General features: G+C 39.9%; 2 protein-coding genes across 9 annotated transcripts in view; one reads left to right on the forward strand and one right to left on the reverse strand.

Moving 5' to 3' along the window:
* The window catches only part of AMELX (amelogenin X-linked), a 29501-nt gene extending 24372 nt beyond the window's left edge, over window positions 1-5129 (reverse strand). Inside the window, exon 1 of the mRNA XM_058184516.1 lies at window positions 5020-5129. The gene's annotated coding sequence lies outside the window, so the exon portion shown is untranslated. The remainder of the gene's footprint in view (window positions 1-5019) is intronic.
* The window catches only part of ARHGAP6 (Rho GTPase activating protein 6), a 296071-nt gene that overhangs the window by 222737 nt on the left and 50362 nt on the right, over window positions 1-22972 (forward strand). For 6 of the 8 annotated variants that reach the window (XM_058184503.1, XM_058184504.1, XM_058184507.1 and 3 more), the window contains exons 2-4: window positions 5069-5228; window positions 13832-13897; window positions 16770-16841. In XM_058184503.1, the coding sequence (XP_058040486.1) occupies window positions 5069-5228; window positions 13832-13897; window positions 16770-16841 (298 nt within the window). The remainder of the gene's footprint in view (window positions 1-5068; window positions 5229-13831; window positions 13898-16769; window positions 16842-22972) is intronic. The other 2 variants (XM_058184505.1, XM_058184506.1) reach the window with 2 other exon arrangements.

A 22972-nucleotide genomic window follows, 5' to 3' on the forward strand; every position in this document is an offset into this window, starting at 1 on the left:
TCCATCCTGAATGTCATCATTTTAACAATAACTTTCTACAATGACATCCTATTTCATTATATGTTCAAAACATGAAAATATCAGTAAAATGTGTGAATTAGCATGAAAAATAAATAGAGACAAATTGACTACCAGACTCTAGACTCACCTTCCAAGAATGATATTTAATGTATTGAACTTTATTTTCCATTATCCCTACTGTAAGTATACTATAGAACTATTTGGAATTTCAGTTGAGCTTTATATCAAGCAGCTATAGAACTGCTTTAAAACATATTGCTATGGAATTACAACATTACAGAAGTTTGTTGCAATGCAACAATTTTTTTAAAGTGCTAAAATGGAACTGACCAAAGAGTGAAAGAAAAATAAATAGATAGAAATTTTGATCTTAATAAACCCATTCTTTTTATTATTATTGCTTGATTCATTTGCTTTAGCAATAGAAAAAAAATGTTCTTGAAAAAAGTTAAGTAGCGTCAAATCTACTTTGGAATATCTAGCATGGAAAACCACTAGGAAATTTCAGGGTGTTCCATGCTAAAGCTGGAAAAACATCTCAGAAAGCAATGTCAAACCATTTTGTATTGCTGTCAATAAAGCCATTTTGTTGTCTCTATCTAGCCAGAGAAATCAAGCTCTGGTCAAAGGAGACTTTGGCTAAACTCTGTAGCTTAAATCAGATATTATTCTATAGCCGTGATGGCGAACCTATGGACGCGTGCCACAGGTGGCACGCAGAGCCACATCTGTGGGCACGCGAGTGTTGCCCTAGCACAGCTCCAGCACGCATGTGCGCACCGGCCAGCTGATTTTCGGGAATTCCGGGTCCACCAGAAGACTGGAAACAGGTTGTTTCTGGCCTCTGGGGTAGGGGGAGAGGCCGTTTTTGCTCTCCCCAGGTCCCAAGAAAGCCTCTGGAACCTGGGGAGAGTGAAAAATGGGCCCACTGTGCCATCATGTGGCAAAAGCGGGGGGAGCACAGGGGGGGTCATGCACGCATGTGCAAGGGAGAGGGGCACATTGAATTATGGGTATGGGTGCATGTGAACCCCCCCCCCCCCGTGCTCCCCCTGCTTTTGGCACGCAATGGCAAAAAGGTTAGCCATCACTGTTCTATAGTATCCAGGTCTCTACCAGAAACTAATGTCTGTTTGTTCTTTAGATGATGATATATAGTAGTTCTTTAGTTTTAGGACCTATTTAGGTCCTAGTATTCAGTAGTTGCAGGAAGTGGCATCTGGAAGCTCTATCACAATGGTGTATCTATAGTCTACCTTCCCTTAAGTTTTCATAACAGAGAGATACAGATATTCTAAAATGTTACATCCCATGTTTTACATGACTTTCACATTTAATTTTACAAAATGTATATTCTGTGTGGTATTTTCAAATACATTATCACTAGAAGGTACCACATGTATATAGGTCACTGACTGTAGTCATATAAATTTTGAAGGTCCATAAATTCAATTTCTGGTAAAGGACTTGAACATTATAAATAATATCTAATTACCTAAGCTTAAAGAGTCTCTATAAGAATGAAGCCGATCAATACAACTGTAATCGTATGTGGGAATGGTCAGGGGCTGGTGAGTGAAAATGCTGCCTAGGGAACAATCAGATAAGAGAGAATGTAGTCCACAGCTGTGTAACATGCAGAGAAAGAAATTTAAAAATGAACCTCCCATACAGGAGGTAAAAGAATGGTGGAAAATTTGTACTTTCAGACTTGCAAACTCTCTGTTAACAATTACAATAAAGTAGAATTAGTTCACTGGTTGGGTGTTTTGTCTGGATTACCTGGAAAAGCTGACAGTAAATGAAAATATTACACAGGATAAAATACAATACTGTATTAAAATTGAAAGTGGTGGAAGCCTGTTCATCAGATTCTGTTTTCTTTTATTGAAGCGCTCCAAGAAAAGGGGTCCTGGCTAGAAAATGCCAAGGAACCTCAGAAAATAGAATTAAAGAAAGCTTTATATATTTTCACTAAAGCAGAAGTTGGGATAAGGAAGGATATGTAAAAAATATTTAATAAACATTCTAGTAATACTTTCAGCATGTCATTTGTCCCACTAGAGGCAATAATACGTTAGACCATTGCTACACAACACTAAAAGATGCTTATCGGTACAGCTGTAGGACACTCTGATCATTGTATGATTCACCTTGTACCTGCTTACAGGCAAAGACTTAAAACCACAAAATCAACAATTAAATCAGTGAAGATCTGGACGAGGAGTCAAAATTAAAGCTGCAGGCCTGCTTTGACTGCACTGATTGGAACATTTTTGAAGATACCTCTGAGGACCTGGATGAACTCACAGATACTGTAACATCATATGTCAGCTTCTGTGAAGACCTATGTGTACCGACAAAGAACTTGCGAATATACAGTAACAACAAACCTTGGTTCACACCTAAACTTAAGCAGCTACGTCATTCCAAAGAGGAAGCCTACAGGAAAGGTGATAAAATGCTGTACAATCAGGCCACAAATTACTAACAAGGGAGATCAGAGCAGCAAAAAGAAGCTACTCTGAAAAGCTAAAGAATCAGTTTTCAGCAAATGAACCAGCAAACATGTGGAAAACTCTTAAAAATATCACCGGCTATGGCACACCTCCCTCCCAGGCTGAAGGAAATCAACAACTGGCAGATGACCTGAACGTATTTTATTGCAGGTTTGAAAGGAAACTACAGCCACCTATCTCCATAACCCCAATCTCAGACACACCAACAACAGCCAAGCCTCCTACAACTGACCCCATCCCATTGGGTTCACAACCTCTAGTGATCACAGAAAAGGCAGTGCAGGACCTATTTCACAGAGAAAAGCCAGGAAAAGCTCCAGGCCCAGACAAGATAACTCTTTCTTGCTTAAAAGTCTGTGCTGACCAATTGGCCCCTATCTTCACCTATATCTTCAATAAATCACTAGAGATGTGCTATGTTCCTTCTTGCTTCAAACGCTCTACCATCATCCCAGTGCCGAAGAAGCCCACCATCAAGGAACTGAATGACTACAGACCAGTTGTTTTAACATCTATAGTCATGAAAGCCTTTGAAAGGCTAGTGCTTTCCTACTTGAAAACCATCACGGATCCGCTGTTAAACCCTTGCAATTTGCATACCGAGCAAATAGATCAACAGATGATGCTGTTAATATAGCTCTGCACTACATCTTACAACATCTTGAATCTCCAAAGACCTTTGTAAGGGTCCTCTTTGTAGACTTTAGTTCAGCATTCAATACCATCATTCCAGACACTCTTCTAACTAAGCTAAACCAGCTACAAGTACCTGAGCAGACTTGTAAGCGGATCACAAGCTTCCTAACAAACAGGAAGCAGCAGGTAAAGCTAAGCGGGATCACTTCAGATACCTGTACAATTAGCACAGGGCCCCCCCAAGACTGTGCGCTCTCCCCACTTCTCTTCTCTCTGTATACCAATGACTGCATCTCCAATGATCCATCTGTTAAACTACTGAAGTTCGCAGATGACACAACAGTGATTGGTCTCATTCGAGACAATGATGAATCCGCATATAGACGTGAGGTCAAATGACTAGCCTAACAATCTGGAACTGAACACACTCAAAACTGTAGAAATGGTGGTAGACTTTAGGAGAAACCTTTCCATACTTCCACCTCTCACAATATTTGACAACACAGTATCAACAGTAGAAACCTTTAAATTTCTAGGTTCTATCATATAGCAAGATCTAAAATGGACAGTTAACATCAAAAACATCATCAAAAATGGACAATAAAGACTGTTCTTTCTGCGCCAACTCAGAAAGCTCAAACTGCCCAAGGAGCTACTGATCCAGTTCTACAGAGGCATTATTGAGTCTGTCATTTGCACCTCTATAACTGTCTGGTTTGGTTCTGCAACCCAACAAGAAAGACACAGACTTCAGAGGATAATTAGAACTGCAGAAAAAATAATTGCTACCAATCTGCCTTCCACTGAGGACCTGTATACTGCACGAATCAAGAAGAGGGCTGTGAAAATATTTACAGATCTCTCACATCCTGGACATAAACTGTTTCAACTCCTACCATCAAAATGACGCTATAGAGCATTGCACACCAGAACAACTAGACACAAGAACAGTTTTTCCCCGAAGGCCATCACTCTGCTAAACAAATAATTCCCTCAACACTGTCAAACTATTTACTAAATCTAAACTACTATTAATCTTCTCATCATTTTCATTTCCACTTATAACTGTATGACTTTAACTTTTTGTTGCTATCATTAAGGGTTAAATTGCAACCTATGACCATCATTTGTGTTGTAAATGTTGTACCTTTGATAAAGGTTTTTTTTTTCTTTTTCTTTTATGTACACTGAGAGCATATGCACCAAAACAAATTCCTTGTGTGTCCAATCACACTTGGCCAATAAATTCTATTCTATTCTATTCTATTATAAATGACTAATTAAATATGAATAATTATGAATATATTATATAACTATAGCATATATATGATAATAGTAAATATTTCATTTTACATAGTCATAAATCAAGAATCACCTGTAATAAAATAATAAAACTTAAATGGTCTATTTAAACAATTAAGTCCAACTATCTATTCAACATTCAGTTGAATACATTTCTTTAATACATATAAAATCAACCAAATAAAATGGAATGTTGTTGCAGGTTAATATCAAGTATAGCTTAATAAAGCCTGACTTATATTTTTAGGGTTGTAAAAGTGTCAGAACCCAAGTAGGAAGCAAGACCAAGGAAGCAGAAACTACAGATTTCAATAAATTATTTTCAACACTAATCCGAGATAAATGTAGTATTTTGGGGGCTGTATTAGAAATTTCCCAGCCTTATTGATGGTGAGTTAATTAAGGTGGGGACTCTGAATGCTTTGTTCCAGAATCTTCCCCATCTGGATTGAGCTGCCATTTAAAAGAGAATCTGCCCACTGTTGATTCTCCATTCCTTTCCCAGTCAATCTCCCATATAGTAAAATAATATTTTGCTCACTTGTTGATGTATATGTGACATGACATATTTCCTGCTTGAATTCTTACAGGGTGATTTCACTTGGAACAGCATGTCAGGGCGCAGCGTTCGACTGAAATCTGTTTCTATTCAGAGTCTTTCAGAACTGGAGCGTGCCCGACTACAGGAAGTGGCCTTCTATCAGTTGCAGCAGGACTGTGATTTAGGATGCCAAATAACCATTCCTAAAGGTAAGAATGAATCCAAATGCTTAGATGCTAGCAATGAAATGGTAAGTATTGAAGAGTAAATCATAAGCTAATATTTTATTTTACTTTTTTGTCTTCTAATCAAAAGATAGAAGATTGCTTTACACATCCATAATTAAACATTTAATAGTTATTCCAGCTGCCATCATACCTCTTATTCTGATTGTTTTGTCATTATGTAAAAAATTAAAATTATATCCTTTTTTATCATTATGGGTATATCATTTGAGTAGCAACATAATTATGGAGATTGCATCATTTGTAGAATAATGTCATGACATCTTTATACAAATAATATACATTGCGGTAAATATCGAAATCTTAAAGCCATATTCCTATATATTCAACTGATTGTCCTCATTATTTGACATGCAACAGGTTTGTACATTAAGAAGACGCTTAATGTTGTTAAGAGGATGATTTTGTTGTTTTGCATCAAAGTTATAATCCGGAGATCAACATTTATGGAGGTGTTGAATCTGTCTTTTGTAGGAATTTGTCATTCTTACACCACCCCAACCTTTTCTGGCAAGCAATTGGAGATCCTGAAGGTCTTACCAGCTTGCAGTTGATTTTGTTAACCAATTGATTAATTTTAATTCACTGATCACTAATTGAGCTCAGTTATATAAAAAGAAATTATTTTAGAAAGCTGTATCCAAAACGAGCACAACTATTTCTCAATCGGAACCTTTATTATGCGGTATTTGATTTTGTGCCCAGTATGTTTCTGTTCTGTTCTGAATAAAAATGGGAATGTGCTTTATGTGTTTGTTTTGGCATAAAGTAGATTATTGAAGCTTTGTTTTTTCTACTCTTTATGTAATTTTCTATTTTTCTTATACAGTGTAAATGGTAATATTTATAATCTGTGCTTTAGTGTTTTCGTGGAAGGTTTTCGTCACTTTACATTATTACTCTTTACTTATTTTTTATCTGTGGACTTAATATTTAGATATTTGTAGTAGTAGAATAGAAACAATTTGATTCAAAATTTAGTAGCACTTAAAAACTCTGAATTATAAGTAATCCCTTAATGCATTAGTCAGCAGTTTTAGAAAACAGAAGTCCTTGTCATTAAAAAAATATAAATAATATAATATAAACAATAATCAACATCATAAAATGAGGGAGAAAATCAAAAAATGATACAGAAAGCATCTTTATTTAGCCAACTCAAGGTTAAAAAATTATTTGCAAATTTTCGTGCATTATCCTCATAGAGGTTTATGCAAAACTAGGCTACCATTAAAATAGATGGATTTTGAATCTATTTTTTGATGTTTACTATTCATTTAGAGTTTTGCATCTGAGATCTGGTAGGTCTATACTAGACTCTGTTGTCAAATGGACTAATGGGAAACCAACAGTCATGTAAAAGTGTTTTTATCAAGTATACTATGTATTAGGTAACAATAAAATCTTTACTTGACTTTCTCAGAAGAACTAAGCAAACTTCATTTCCAAAAATACAAATCCAGTTGCTAAAAGTCAAAATAAATTTCTGCAGTCTATTGTACAACTCTGGTTGCTGGAAAAAATAAGAATAAAAAATTAAACTACCTTTGAATATATTTTTATTAAGAATTTAATTACGATAGTGAAAATAAACCCAAACTAAATTTAGAAAATGGAAAATAAGAATAAAAAGTATAGGAAAAAAGAAAATTAAAGAATGTAATAAATATATAAAGAAGTGACTTCCAGCCTGCATTGCAACAGGCATATTTATACAAATTTAATAACTCTTTTCCCTCTATAAGGTTATAAACAGATATCTCTTCATTCCTTATCCCATCTATAAGCAAATTCATAAAACACTTTCAATCCTAGTATCAGCAAAAAGTTCATAAAGAGTTACCAGGCCTTTGCAAAAAAAAAGTCTTCTCTTTTAACTTCGATCAAATAAACCATTTTTCCTTCTAACAGTCTTAATTTTTAATTCAATCAAACGTAGAATAGAAGTTCTCTTCAATTCTTTTTTACCCCATTCCATATACCCTATTTCCCCCACAATAAGACATCCCCTGATAATAAGCCCAATCAGGCTTTTGAGTTCATGGCAATAAGGCCAAGAGCTTGTTTCAGGGTTCAAAAAAATATAAGACAGGATCTTATTTTAGGGGAAACATGATATTTCTTTAAGACTTTAACAAGTCTCTTTAGTAGATCTCATAAGAATTTTTTTTTTTAATTTTTTTTTATAATAATTCAAATTAAAAAAAACAGTGGACATGGTTTAACATCTCTGGTTTTAAACATTGCCGTCAAATTTAAGCTAATAAATAATCTACTTTTTTATCTTTGTACAAATTTACATTACTTCTTACATGTCAATTATATAGGTTAATTCCTCCTAAACAGCTACATCCATACTCAATATAATCATATCTCACATACAAGTTTAACATACACTGACATACCCATTTCTAGACATTCACTACCCCTTCATCTTAGCATTCCTCTTCCTGTCCAACCATTCATAAAATTTAGTCCAGAATTTTTTTCTTGGTCGTTACCCTTAATATTTGAATTTCCTTTTTAATTTTTAAAACAGCCAATTTACTTTCTGTATCCAGCAGTGTCCTTTTCCAAATCATTCTCTTGCTGTGTCACTTGTAGTCTCTTTTTCAGTTTGTGCCATGTCAGATAAAATTTGTTCCACATCTGTCATTTCTTCTTACCATCTTTCAAAGTTAATTAGAAGTAGCATGTATTGAATTTGCAACCTTCTTCACTTTACAGATAGTCTTCGTCTTAATGACTAGTCATTTAACAATAGTTCAGAGTTATGATGGCTACAGAAAGATTGCTTTACAGCCTGTAAAGCACTCCATAGCAAAACATTGCACCATCTGCCCACATTCCATCATTTTGGGCACTTGGCAGCCCAGTCGCATTTATGACCAGTTGTATTGTCCTGCAGGCATGAGACTGATTTGTGATGTTTTTTGTTGGTTTAAACACCCATATGGGACAATGAATTTGTTTAACAACCATGTCATTCACACTTAAAACAACATCATTCACTTAATTACCACAATAAAAATAGTTGAAAAATAGGGTCTCATCACATGGGTTTCTTGACTTACAACCACAATCACTTAACTACCAAAACTCAAGTCCCAACTGTGGTCTTAAGTTAAGGACTACCTAAAATCCTGTAGCCTGCAGCCTCCTCTTTGTGTATCTTTGATGTTGATAGGACAAAGCATTTCAAAACAGTGCTAATTAGTTGAGGACAGGGTTATGGAGTGACCTCATGCTCAACTAAAAAAATTTAAGAATCAATCCTACCCTCTGGAACGAGCTTCCCCCAGGACTTCGACAGCTTCCTGACCTCCGGACTTTTCGCCGCGAGCTGAAGACGTATCTATTCTTCCGAGCAGGACTGGCTTAATAGGGGTTTTTAATTCGATTTTAAATGGGGTTTATTTTATATTATACATTTTATATCTAAATTTAGGCCATATTGAATAAGTTTTTTAAATAGTTTTTATTGTAATATATTGTATTGTTTTATCTGGCTGTTCACCGCCCTGAGTCCTTCGGGAGAAGGGCGGTATAAAAAATTAAAATATTATATTATTATTATTATTATTATTATTATTATTATTATTATTATTATTATTATTATTATTATTATTATTATTAGTGAATAATTTATTTTGTTTAACAAAATAATTCATAAGCTTCTCTAAACAAAGTGTATATATTCAAGGGGAGTATTCTTGTGCAAAGATTTCCAGCACTATATATATTAATCAGACTGAATGTCAGTGACAGAAATGTAATGATAGTTACATTTTTGCAGCTTTATTCTTTCATTCCCCCCCACCGCCCGAAGCGTGCAAGTAACCTTTCCCATTTGATGCTAAATACTTTCATCTGACTGTGATTTATTTACAAGCCCTCAGATCTTGTAGAACTGTTTCTGATATTCTTATGGGATGGATTTTACTCCAAACAATTTGTTTGGATAGTTTGAAAAATATGTAAACTAAAGTGAACTTCAATCTTATGATGTTTTTCAGTAAATAAATAAGGCATCAGATTGGTGGAGGCCACACTAAATGAAGCTGCAGCTGGGTACAGTATCTGAAGAACGCTTTTTTAGTATTCATGATCATAATGCCTTTGGCTCAGATAAAATCTGTACTGACTGTATTATCTGTATTAATTTTTGTAATATTGTATTAATTTTTAATATTTCTGGTTAGGTGTCTAGTTGCTTATCATTCATCAGTGAGATACATTATTCAGTAGATAATGATGCTGTTTTGGATCTGAAATTCTTTTGTCTCAACCTTTCTAATTTTTGTAGTTTCTCTAATCTATTCATCTTGCCTGCAATGAATAAACATTGTTTTAGAGTCCCCTTTATTGCAGTAATCACCCACAGAGAAATAGATATCTTGACACTTAGCAGAATAACAGGTTTGTTTCTATCTGCCATGGCTAATTTGGTTGAACTCTGATTCGTTTTATTTTCATTGCTTGGTTGAGACCAGCTCACTTAATTAGAAAACTAAGTTATTTGCTGATTAGGAAGACTGATTAATTAATGATCATCACATTCTATTTGCTAAACTTCCACTGATAAATTTATCTACTTAATTTCTCTTTATATTGACACTGGATTCTCAGGATTACCTCATATTAATGGTCTCCCTGAAACAGGTGGGAGAGATTATCAGCATGCTTGATTATAGCCAACTCTATATCACTACTGATTCCTGGCCTGTGGAAGTCTTGATTCTTGTCTAGAGGCTATACTATAAGGAATTGAATCGGTTAAAATAAGCTGAACTTGAATCTCGTAAGATGGAGTTAGTTTGAACCTTGCAGTACTTGCTATGCTCCAGAGTTGTTTCTTGAGTGGGAAGTTAGGATCTTCTGGATTCATGTGTACTATTTTATGAAGATGTAGTCAGGTAGGCCATAGATAAGATACTCAGCTGCCTTTCATGTCTATTTGTAAGACATAATTAGTGTGGAATACAGTGGCCCATTGGAGTCAATCCATTCAATAGCCTGCTCCTAGAAATAGGTGTTAGTTATTACCCACTTTCCTAAAGTGAAGGAAGCCAAGAGACCAGGAGTTGTTCTGTTGGGGCCCTGGCCCTGTAGAATGGTCTCTTCAGTGGTGGGATTCAAATAAGTTAACAGGTTCTGTGGGAGTGTCTAGGTGGTCATGTGACTGGGTGGGCGTGGCCAACTCAATGTCACTCACATCAAGGGGTGCCTCGCCCTGCCCCTCCCCTCCCCTCCAATCCTTGTTGCGCCCAGACTCAACATATCTATAGTTCTGTAAAAATGTTATTCACCTTTTTTGGATTAATTACTTTTTTTTTTTGCTATAAAGGTATAATTTTTTCTGCTATCTATTCTGTTAATATAACTAAATAAGCCATTATACACTTGAAGCATTGTGAAATACAATCTGATCAGAAACAAGAAATTTGACAAGCCTAATGTACAATGCTTGATAGTAGCCTTATAAAAAGACTTTTCCATTTAATATTTAAACACTTAGAATTTTTAAATCTGGCAATCTTATGTCAAAAATAGCTAAAATGATATGAATACTTTTGAAACATGAATTCTGTGACATGGATTTCAAGAGCTACAAGAAGACAAAACTACATTAGTTGTTCAGTGAAGTCTCATTCTAACATTAGCAAAAGGTTTCTCACAGACTCTCTCAAGCAAATATAAAAACTTGCTGGATTTGTGATTATTCCCCCTATATTGGAAACTGTTCTTCTGCTAATGGAAGCAGCTATCTGTTAACATAGGTACCTTCTAAAATGTTAGCAAGTACCAGTATATATATATTTGGAAACAGTAATAGCTGTATTTTAAAGTCATTGTACTGCTTTTTACTGTGGTAATAAGAGCACTTTAGAGACCACTAGGGTCTCTATATAGCTGTAGGGATTTTGCTCTCTTAGGAATTCTGTTGCCTTTTTTTCTGCTTCCTTTTTGTTGTTCTAAATAGACAAATTATTAAGAAAAATCAATTAAGGAGTAGAACTTTAGAGGATGGTGAGAGAGGAACTACTTTGAAGAAACAGATGGATTCTCCATGAATATTCACTTTTCTTTTATCAAAACAAAAATTTGCTACAAAAATCAAAGGATGGAAATAAATGATTTAATGGCATTTCAGGGACATTTTTAACATATAGTTCTTTTATATTTTTAAACATAATCTTAATAGGTTACATTCATACTAACCTAATTACCTATATTTCTCACTGAAAACAATGGAAATGTTAATCATGCCATTTATTTTATTACTTACTTTTTGAAGATCTTATTTTTTTGAAGATCTCCAGAGGTTCAGAAGAGGCTGAGCCACTGGCAGAGAAGCCAAAGTGTTTTATTCAGAAGGTGAAACTGTAAGAACATGAAATCTAAGGAAAACATTTTCACCAGCTTCTGAGTAAAAGCGTTTGGCTGGGGTCATGTGGTCAGCAGGCCTAGGCCTGGAAGCTTCCTGCTTCAGGGATTGAGGCAGCAACTAATGAAAAGGGAGGTAGCTTCCTTTGTCTCATCAGGCCAAACTGCAAGGCCCTTGTTGATTGGCTGCCATGTCCCAATCCCTGAAGCTGCTCATTCGAACTAGCCAGTCAGCAGCAAGCAGACTGGGCCTAAACCAGGGGTCTCCAACCGTGGCAACTTATTTTTATTGTAAAAATATTTTACAAGAAGAGTTCTCCGCTCCTCTGAAAGCAACAAAATACCTTATACCACCAGACTTGAAATCCTGGGATTAGAAAACTTAGAACTCGGCCGACCCCGACAAGACCTGTGCTTAGCTCATAGAATCATCTATTGCAATGTCCTTCCTGTTGAAGACTACTTCAGCTTCAATCGCAATAATACAAGAGCAAACAATACATTTAAACTTAATGTTAACCGCTTCAATCTTGTTTGCAGAAAATATGACTTCTGTAACAGAGTTATTAACACTTGGAACACACTACCTGACTCTGTGGTCTCTTCTCAAAATCCCAAAAGCTTTAACCAAAAACTGTCTATTATTGACCTCACCCCATTCCTTAAGAGCACAAAAGTGCCTACCGTTCCTGTCCTATTGTTTCCTTTCATTATATCAAATTAATATAGTTATTGCATACTTTTGCTCATATATATGCTTATATGATATGTAGATATTTTATGCTGATGCTTGTGTATATTGTTGTGACAAAATAAAATAAAATAAAAAACTTTAAGCCTGGAGGACTTCAACTCCCAGAATTCCCCAGCCAGCAGAGCTGGCTGGGGAATTCTGGGAGTTGAAATCCTCCAGGCTTAAAGTTGCCAAGGTTGGAGACCCTTGGCCTAAACTAAGCCTGACCAGACTGGGTTAAAAACTAAACCTGCAGGCACTCATGGCATAGAAGCCGAAGTCTTTTATTCAGATGGGGAAAGCTGTTTTCCTTACATCTCACGTTCTTACAGCTTCACCATGGGTTCTCTGCCATGTGGCTCAGCCTCTTCTGCAGGTCTTTGGAAAGTAAGTTCAGTAAAGTCATGGGAAATGGTGTGGGGAGGGCAGATCGGGGCCAGGGACTCTCCATTTCAGCCTGTAAGAAGCTGGGGAAGCCCTAGGATGGCCCAGAAAGGGCCTGGGAGGGCAGATTGGGGCCAGGGAACCTCCATTTTGGCCTGTAACAGGCCAGGGGAGCCCCAGGAAGGCCCTGTAACAGGCTATTTGCACTGGCAAACAGGCAAAGGAAAGCTCACCAGACAGGCTGCACTACTACCACTACCCCGGGCCTCATTTTGGGTCTAGGAGGTTTCCCTGAAGCCTCCTGGGAGCAAAAAAAAGGGCCACAGAGGTGCCGCACCTCCTGCGCCCCATTTTGGGTCTAGTAGGCCTCCCTGCACTTACCTGGCAGCCAAAATGGGGTGCATGGGGACTCCAGGAAGGGGTGGGGTGAGCCAGCAATTTAACTACCAGTTCATCCGAACCAGCCCAAACCGGCTGAATCCCACCACTGGGTTTCTTCCTATAGTTAAATCTGCTCCCACATTAAGTGCTTCTAGAACATGTTAAAAGTAGAGCTTTTCTGCAGAATTTTAAATGCAAAATTGTCTCCATTTCATTTTGGATTGTTATTCATTGATGTTATCCTTTTATGGATTATATTGGGGATTAATGACTCTGTTCCAATTGGATTAGTTTATTTAAAGTATACTTTTATTTTTACTATGGATGTTTTAACTTCTGGTGATTAGTTATGTAAAGGATAGCGTTCAACTGATTTTAATAATAAATAAACACAGCATTCCATATGGGTGTTTAACCATGAGTTTTTTTGTCTCATATTTTTTTCTATTCCTATAAAAGCCAGATAGATAAAAATTAAGAACTCCTCAAATATAAATATATTATCAGCCTTTCTGTAATGTTTCTAGTGACTGGTAACCAGTGGTGGGATTCTACCGGTTCGGACCAGTTCGGGTGAACCGTTAGCTCTGACTATCAGCCGTGAGCGAACTGGTTTGCTCCGATTTTGAAGTGGGCCTGCCCCTGCATTATATTTACCTATATTTCCGTTTCCAAAGCCCAGCTGATCGGGGCAGCAGAGTGGATTGCCGTGCCTCCATTGTTTTCCTTGCTGGCAGCAATGCGGAAGGTGAGTTTTCTCCAAAGTGTGCATGCACACACAGCGCTTCTGGCGCACTTAGTGAACCGGTTGTTAAACCGGTAGGATCCCACCCCTGCTGGTAACCTACTGCTTCTATTAATAAAAGTAATATGTAATCATTTTATCTAAAAGTTATATATTATCATTTTATCTAACATATTGCTTCTATTAGAAGTAATATGTAATCATTTTATCTAAAAGTTATGTATAATCATTTTATCTAACCTACTGCTTCTATTAGTAGAAGTAATATATAACCATTTTATGTAGCTATTCATTTTGTAATCCATGTCATGTAAAATTGTCCAGTTTTATTTAACATTTCACTCAAGCTTCACTCCTGTAGGGACGGTGGGGGGGGGGATAAAGAACACTTAAAACAGAAGTGAGTTGCCATTGTCTTCTTCAAAGTTCCTAAAATCTGATTCTGTATAAAAAAGTTCCTCATAGTCTCCTTCTCTCTTAAAACTGGATCTTACTAGCACTCTCATATCAGTGTGCTTCATGCAATGACATCTAAAATATAGTCAAAATATCTATAGAGAATACCATAGGTTAGCAAAATATAAAGAATGTTTATTGTTGTCTGTGCATAATCTTTCACAGTTGAATTTCACTGGATGTCCCAAACCTATCCAATGTCTCTATACTACACAGACTGACTTTGAAGTCAACCTGTAAACCATAAGTACAGAATGCTCCAGCTCTTGCCTTTTCCAAAGTAAAAAACTTCAAATGTTTTAAATTTAAGGGATAAAATATTCTGTGTAATATCAGTACTTATATAAAGATGTAATGACATTCATGATATTTTCTTTATTGCTTAACATACTGAACCATTCAGTTAATGTCTTCACACTGCCATGATTCCCAGATAATTCAAATCGTGTAATATTTGTTTGCAGTTGGATTATTAGCATTTTACTTAGCATGCAACGTTTGCTGCTGTAATTCAACTTTTGTTGCAGTAATTCCTCCAGATTGGAGAAATATCAATGTCTCTTTTTATTTTAACTTTCCGGAGCAATTTGCACAGTTGTCCCTTTATATCATTTCTGAACAAATTAAAAGTGCCAATCCACATGAAGTCGATGTGTTTGCATCCCAACATTGCATGAACCAAGCAGAGATATATTATTTTACTCTCTGCGTTTTGTTTCTTATTCAGTTACCATTACAAAAATAAAATCTCTTATCCTATTTTTAATCAGTTTGCTTAGGAAACTTTCATGAGTAATTTTATCCTTTAGTTTTAAATGACAGCAGAAGAATTTCTGTGGCGAAAGGACAGCCAAGGAAATGGTTTAACAGTTCTTCCCTACATCCTCTGTGATTCATCTCTTGCTAGTCTCTTTCAGAAACCTTGTGTATTTATCAAGGGGGGGCAGCTCTACGCATGTAGAAAGTGGTAATTGGAGCAGAAGCCAGAGAGTAGCATCTGACTATTTATTTATTTTTTTTAAATTTAGAAGTTGGGCACAAAAGTGTATTTTTGCCTCCAAAGAGTAATTCTGTCCATTACCTTGAAATGTGTATTTGTTGAGACAACACTTATTGGACACTAATGGAATTATTTTACTAATGTTTCTTGGATTGGTGAATTCCGCAAATAATGGGAACTGTTTATCGTAAGCCGCATTAAATCTGTCATGGAATTAACGTGATGTACTTTTTGCTGTTTATACCCCCACTTTTTGTTGAATGGAAAAGCATTCAAACCAGTCTGCAATTTAAAGTAGCATAATTCGGTTACAAGTCCATCCCTTAAATATTCTGAAATGGCAAGCTGAGGCAAACAATTAAGTTCTCCAGTTGAACAACTATCTGCTTAATCACCTAGAAAATTAGCGGAAGTCTACTTTACAATTCATATGCTAAGATGATATGTTAAAGTAGTTTAAGTTTCTTAATCATATTAGAACATTTTATTATAAAATATCTTTTATAAAAGTCTATTTACAAAAATAGATGCATTAGAAAATGTTAGCTAGTATGGCTTCCACTGTTAAAAGAATAACTTATCTATATATATAAAAGTGAAATACCACTCATGCATCATCACAAAATCTCCAGAACTGTAAAGCCTACAAACTTGAAATTTGCCATGTATGTCCCTCTTGGCTTCTAGGTGCTCACTAAGAAAGGATTTTTCGAAATAACCATCAGAGCATTAGTATTTCCTGTATTATTATTAACACACTCTGATGCTAAGGAGTTCTACTTTCCCTCCCCACCTGAAAAAATCTGTTCCAAATGCAAAATACAAGCAGAGGAGAGGAGTTTCAGTTTCAGTTTTACTTTCACAGCAGCAAGCAGGGGATAGGATAGGGATGGCTTCTGTGAGGCAAGCCTGAAAGAGAGAAGGGGGGTAGGGTAGGGTAGGGTAGGGTAGGCTTCTGTGGGGCAAAGCTGATGGAGAAAAGGGGATAGGATAGGGGAGGCTTCTGTGGGGCAAGGGTGAGAGAGAGAAGGGGAGAGGAGAGGCCGATCGTAACTACTCATTAATTTTCAAGCTGTAAGTGTCGATTTATCAAGCCCGATCACATAGTTTTGTGGTGGAGCATGGATATTCAGCTAGTACATAATAAAATATAATGTAGCCTTAATCTCAAGGAGATATGAACTTTTTATTATAAACCAGTAATAGTTTTTATAATGGACATGTTTATTTATCAGCCTATTATAAGATTTGTAGAATCTTAAAAGAAAATAAACAAAAGATATTTTTCTAGGTAACAGCCCATTATTTCAGATAGATAAAATGATTCATGTGTTATCTGGCATTTGGTAAATTAAACTTGACACCTCATGCAGACAACACTTACTGCATTTGCTAACATTTATTGCTTGTATGTTCTAGATGGACAAAAGAGGAAGAAATCATTGAGAAAGAAACTGGATTCCCTTGGAAAAGAAAAAAACAAAGATAAAGGTATTAAAATGTATGGATGTACATAAACTGACACATGGCATATGATTACTTTTTAGTTAATTTATATATTTAGTTTTAATCATGATCTCTTTCTGTCACACATCATTTACTTCAGCTTTCCCTGGTTTGGTTCTCTAGCATCTGTTTTAACTAGCTGGCATAGCATCCATAAATCTGTGAACATTGATTTGGTATTCTTAAAAGTGTAATCCAATGTTTCTAGGGGTATGAGAAAATTATTATATAGAATATAATAATATATTAGTGATTTTTTTAAAAATTAAAATGAATATTAACCCAATATAAGAAATACCAGTTTTACCAGCAAATATTATTTGCCCAATTTCTTAAAATAAAGTTCCCAGCTGGTTCTTTATCCTAACATGCCATTGATAGACTTGATTAAAAAACAAAAGCAAAAAGAATTATAAACTGAGAGTCTACTATACGTACTACAGGTAGTACAACTGCCTGCTCAAGCAGGAGACCTATACCATTTCTGACAAGTGACTGTCCAGTCTCTTCTTGAAAGCCTCCAGTGATGAAGCACCCACAACTTCTATAAGAAAGCTGTTCATTGGTTGATTGTTCTCACTGTTAGAAAATTTCTCCTTATTTCCAGGTTAAATCTCTCCTTGATCAGTTTCCATCCATTGTTCCTTATCTGGCCTTCACGTGCCTTGGATAATAGATTCTCCCTTTCTTCTCTGTGACAGCCCCTCAAATATTGAAACACTGCTATCATGTCACCCATGGTCTTTCTCTAGACTAGCCATGCCCAGTTCTTGTAACATTCTTCATATGTTTTAGCCTCCAGGCCTCTAATCATTTTTGTTGATGTTCTCTGCACTTTCTAGAGTCTCAACTTTTTTTTTTATTGTGTGGTGATTGGGGTGGCCTTACTAAGGCTTTATAGTATGGTACTAGTACCTCATGTGATCTTGATTCAATCCCCCTGTTAATGAAATTTAGGATTGCATTGGCTTTTTTGGCTGCTGCTGTACACTGCTGACTCATATTTAATTGATTGTCCACTAGGACTCCAAGATCCATCTCACAATTACTGCTATTAAGCCAGGTTTCATCTAATTTATTTATTTATTTTATTTATTTATTTATAATTAGATTTCTATCCCGTCCTTCTCCCAAAGGACTCAGGGCGGTTTACAGCCATATTAAAATACAAATATAAATAGCAATATTTAAAAAACAAATTAAAACCAAATATTTAATGGCCGAAATACTAAAACGGTCAAAGACCGATTTAAAACCCATTTAAAATTACAATAAAATATTTCTTAGGCTAGTCCCGCACGATGAAATAGTAAAGTCTTCAGTTCACATTTGAAGGCCCGGAGGTCAGGGAGTTGTCGTAACCCCGGAGGCAGCTCGTTCCATAGGGCCGGTGCTGCCACAGAGAAGGCCCTCCCCCTGGGGGTCGCCAACCGACATTGTTTGGTCGACGGCACCCTGAGGAGGCCCGCTCTGTGGGAGCGCACAGGTCGTTGGGAGGCTATCGGTTGGCAGAAGGCGGTCTCGTAGATAGCCCGGTCCTAAGCCATGGAGCGCTTTAAAGGTGGTAACCAACACCTTGAAGTGCACCCGGAAGGCTACCGGCAGCCAGTGCAGGCCGCGCAGGATAGGTGTTACATGGGAGCAACGCGGTGCTCCCTCTATCACCCGCACAGCCGCATTCTGGACTAGCTGGAGCCTCCTGGTGCTCTTCAAGGGGAGCCCCATGTAGAGAGCATTGCAATAGTCCAGGCGGGAAATAACGAGGGCGTGAGTGACTGTGCGTAAGGAGTCCCGATCAAGGAAGGGGCGCAACTGGCGAATCAGGCGAACCTGATAAAATGCTCCCCTGGCGACGGCCGTCAAGTGTTCTTCTAAAGACAGCTGATCGTCCAAGAGAACGCCTAAGTTGCGCACTCTTCCCCTGGAAGTCAATACTTCCCCCCCAACAGTCAGCGATGGCGTAAGCTGACTGTACCAGGACGCCGGAACTCACAGCCACTCTGTCTTGGAGGGGTTGAGCTGGAGCCTGTTCCTCCCCATCCAGACCCGCATGGCTTCTAGACACCGGCCCATCACCTCGACGGCTTCGTTGGGGTGGTTCGGGGTGGAAATGTACAGCTGAGTATCATCAGCGTACAGATGGTAATCCACCCCGAAACCACGGATAACCTCACCCAGCGGCTTCATGTAGATTTTGAACAGGAGAGGCAAGAGAACCGACCCCTGAGGCACCCCACAATTGAGGCACCTTGAGGTCGATCTCTGCCCCCCTGCCAACACCGTCTGCGTACGGTCAGAGAGATAGGAGGAGAACCACCGATAAACGGTGCCTTCCACCCCCAATCCCTCCAACCGCCGCAGCAGGATACCATGGTCGATAGTATCAAAAGCCGCCAAGAGATCTAACAGGACCAGGACAGAGGAACATCCCCTGTCCCGAGCCCTCCAGAGGTCATCCACCAACGCGACCAAAGCCGTCTCGGTGCTGTATCCAGGTCTGAAACCGGACTGGAACGGGTCAAGATAGACAGTTTCCTCCAGGTATTGAGGAAGCTGATATGCCACCACACTCTCAACAACCTTCGCCAAAAAACGAAGGTTAGAGACTGGACAATAATTCGCTAACACAGCTGGGTCCAGGCAGGGCTTCTTGAGGAGGGGCCTCACCACCGCCTCTTTCAAGGTAGTGGGGAAAATGCCCCCCAACAAAGGGACAATTTCTTAAAATAAAGTTCCCAGCTGGAGTTACCAACCTGGTAACTCCAGCTGGGAACTCCCAGGAGCCAGCCTCGTGTAACCTCCCGTGTGGCCAGTACCATCCAGGAGGGACACGGGTCCCATAAACATGTGGTGGGATTCAGCCTACCCAACAACCTGTCCATGTCATCGGGAGTCACAGGATCGAACTCAGCCCAGATAATATCCTCAAGACCTGTCCCCGCCATCCCACCCAGATTATTATTATTTATTCATATTTTTATACCGCCCTTCTCCGAAGACTCAGGGCGGTGTACAGTCAATAAAACAACAGAAATCATAAACAAATTAAAATACTATAACAAGTGATTCAACCGCTGTATACTTAAAATATTAGCTAAAATTTTTCAAAAACTAAAACCCTATTAAAAACCCGCTAAAACCCCCCATACTAAAATCAATCAGGCCAGCCCCGCTTGGTGAAAAAAGAAAGTCTTGAGCTCGCGTTTAAAGGTCTGGAGATCAGGGAGGAGACGGAGTCCCACCGGCAGCTCATTCCATAGAGCCGGGGCCCCCACAGAGAACATTCTTCCTCTGGGGGCCGCCAGCCGACATTGACTAGCCAACAGCACCCTAAGAAGGCCCTCCCTGTGAGCGCGCACTGGACGTACCGGACAATGGGAGGTAACTGTCGGCAGCAGGCGGTCCCGTAAATATCCCGGTCCAATGCCATGGAGCGCTTTAAAGGTGATAACCAACACCTTGAAGCGCACCCGTAAGACCACCAGCAACCAATGCAGCCTGCGCAGGAGAGGTGTTACATGGGAGCTATGGGGAGCTCCCTCAATCCCCCGCGCGGCCGCATTCTGTACCAGTTGGAACCTCCAGGTGCTCCTCAAGGGGAGCCCCATGTAAAGAGCATTGCAGTAATCCAGAAGGGAAGTGACGAGGGCATGAGTGACCGTGTATAACGAGTCCCGGTCCAGGAAAGGGCGCAATTGGCAAATCAGGCGAACCTGATGAAAAGCTCCCCTGGCGACGGCTGTCAAATGGTCTTCTAAAGACAGCCGTGCGTCCAGGAGAACGCCTAAATTGCGCGCCGATTCCCTGGGGGCTAACGATTTGCCCCCACAGTCAGCAATGGGGTAAGCTGACTGTGCCGGGACGCCGGCATCCACAGCCACTCCATCTTGGATGGGTTGAGTCGGAGCCTGTTCGTCCCCATCCAGACCTGAACGGCCTCAAGACACCGAGTCATCACATTGACGGCTTCGTTGGGTGGTTTGGGGTGGAGATGTACAGCTGAGTATCGTCAGCATACAGCTGACAGCTCACCCCGAAACCATGGATGATCACTCCCAGCGGCTTCATATAAATGTTGAACAGGAGGGGTGAGAGAATCGACCCCTGTGGCACCCCACAAGTGAGTTGCCTAGGGGTCGATCTCTGCCCCCCTGTCAACACCGTCTGTGAGCGGTCGGAGAGGTAGGAGGAGAACCACCGTAAAACGGTGCCTCCCACTCCCAAGCCCTCCAACCGCCGCAGCAAGATACCATGGTCGATGGTATCGAACGCCACTGACAGATCTAACAGGACAAGAACAGAGGAACAACCTCTGTCCCGTGCCCTCCAGAGATCATCAAGCAACGCGACCAAAGCCGTCTCTGTGCTGTACCTAGGCCTGAAGCCGGACTGGCACGGGTCTAGATAAACAGTTTCCTCCAGGTACTGGGGGAGCTGCCAAGCCACCACACTCTCCACAACCTTCGCCAAAAAGCGAAGATTGGAGACCGGACGATAATTAGCCAAAATAGCTGGGTCCAGGGAAGGCTTCTTAAGGAGGGGCCTCACCACCGCCTCTTTCAAGGCGGCTGGGAAGACTCCCTCCCTCAAAGAAGTGCTGGTAATTCCCTGGAGTCAGCCTCGTGTAACCTCCTGGGTGGCCAGTACCAACCAGGAGGGACACGGGTCCAATAAACATGTGGTGGCATTCAACCTCCCCAGTATCCTGTCCATGTCATCGGGAGTCACAGGGTCAAACTCAGCCCAAACAATGTTCTCAAGACGTGCCCGCGTCATCCCTTCCGGATCTACCCAATCTGTGTCCAGTCCATACCGGATCTGAGCGATTTTATCGAGCAGATAACTTCCAAATTCCTCAGCCCATCCCTGCAAGGGGTCCTCCCGAGCCCCCTGAAACAGAAGGGAGCGGGTCACCCTAAACAAGGCGGCTGGGCGGTTATCTGCCGATGCTATAAGGGCGGCAAAGTATACTTGCTTAGCCATCCTTATTGCCACTAGATAGGTCTGAATATGTGACCGTACTAGTGTTCGGTCAGATTCGGAGCGGCTGGCCCTCCAGGCGCTCTCTAGGCATCTTTTCTGGTGCTTCATATCTCTCAGCTCCTCAGTAAACCAAGGAGCCGGTCGAGAGCAGTGCTGGGTCAGAGGCCGCATCGGCACGACGCGGTCCAAAGCCCCCGCTGCCGCCCTTTTCCAGGCGGCAGCGAGTTCTTCAGCCGAGCCGTGGGTCAGATCCTCAGGAAATGGCCCAAGCTCCATCAGAAACCTACTCGGGTCCATCAGGCGCCTGGGATGGAACCAACAAATTGGCTCCGTCTCCCTGCGGTGAGGGTCTGTGGTCTGAAAGTCCAGGCAAAGGAGAGAATGATCTGTCCACGGCAGGGGAGTAATGACTAAGTTCCCCACATCCAGATCATTCAGCCACTGTCCCGAGATAAAAATCAAGTCCAGCGTGTGTCCCCCAGTGTGTGTGGGCCCATTCACTAACTGGGTCAGGTCCAAAGCTGCCATGGAGGTCATGAATTCCCGAGCTGACGACGATGACTCACCTACCGACGGCAGGTTGAAATCCCCCATGACCATAAGCCTGGGGGTATCAACTGCCGCCTCGGCTATCACGTCGAGCAGCTCAGGCAGGGCTGCTGTCACGTAGCAGGGAGCCAGGTACATGATCAGTAAACCCATCTGAACCCCATGGCCCCACCGCACAAAGAGAGACTCACAGCCGGCTGTCTGCGGGACAGAGACCTCCCTCGGTTCCAAACTCTCATTTATAATAACCGCAACCCCCCCACCCCTGCCTTGAACCCTCGACTGATGAAATGCACGGAAGCCCGGTGGACACATCTCAACGAGGGGCACGCCCCCTTCTGTGCTCAGCCAGGTCTCCGTAACGCCCATCAGGTCCGCATCCCCCTCCTGTATCAGATCTGAAATGAGGGGGGCCTTATTAACAACGGACCTGGACCTGATCTATCTAATCAGTGTCCAGTCCGTCCCGGATCCGAGCGATTTTATCGGACAGATACTGTACATGTACTTTTGGTTTTTCTTGCCTAAGTGTAAGACATTACTTTTTTCTATGTTGAATTTCATTTTGTTAGGTAAGGCCCAAT

Source organism: Ahaetulla prasina, chromosome 5 (genome assembly GCF_028640845.1).
Source record: "Ahaetulla prasina isolate Xishuangbanna chromosome 5, ASM2864084v1, whole genome shotgun sequence".
In the NCBI taxonomy this organism is placed as follows: Eukaryota; Metazoa; Chordata; class Lepidosauria; order Squamata; family Colubridae; genus Ahaetulla; species Ahaetulla prasina.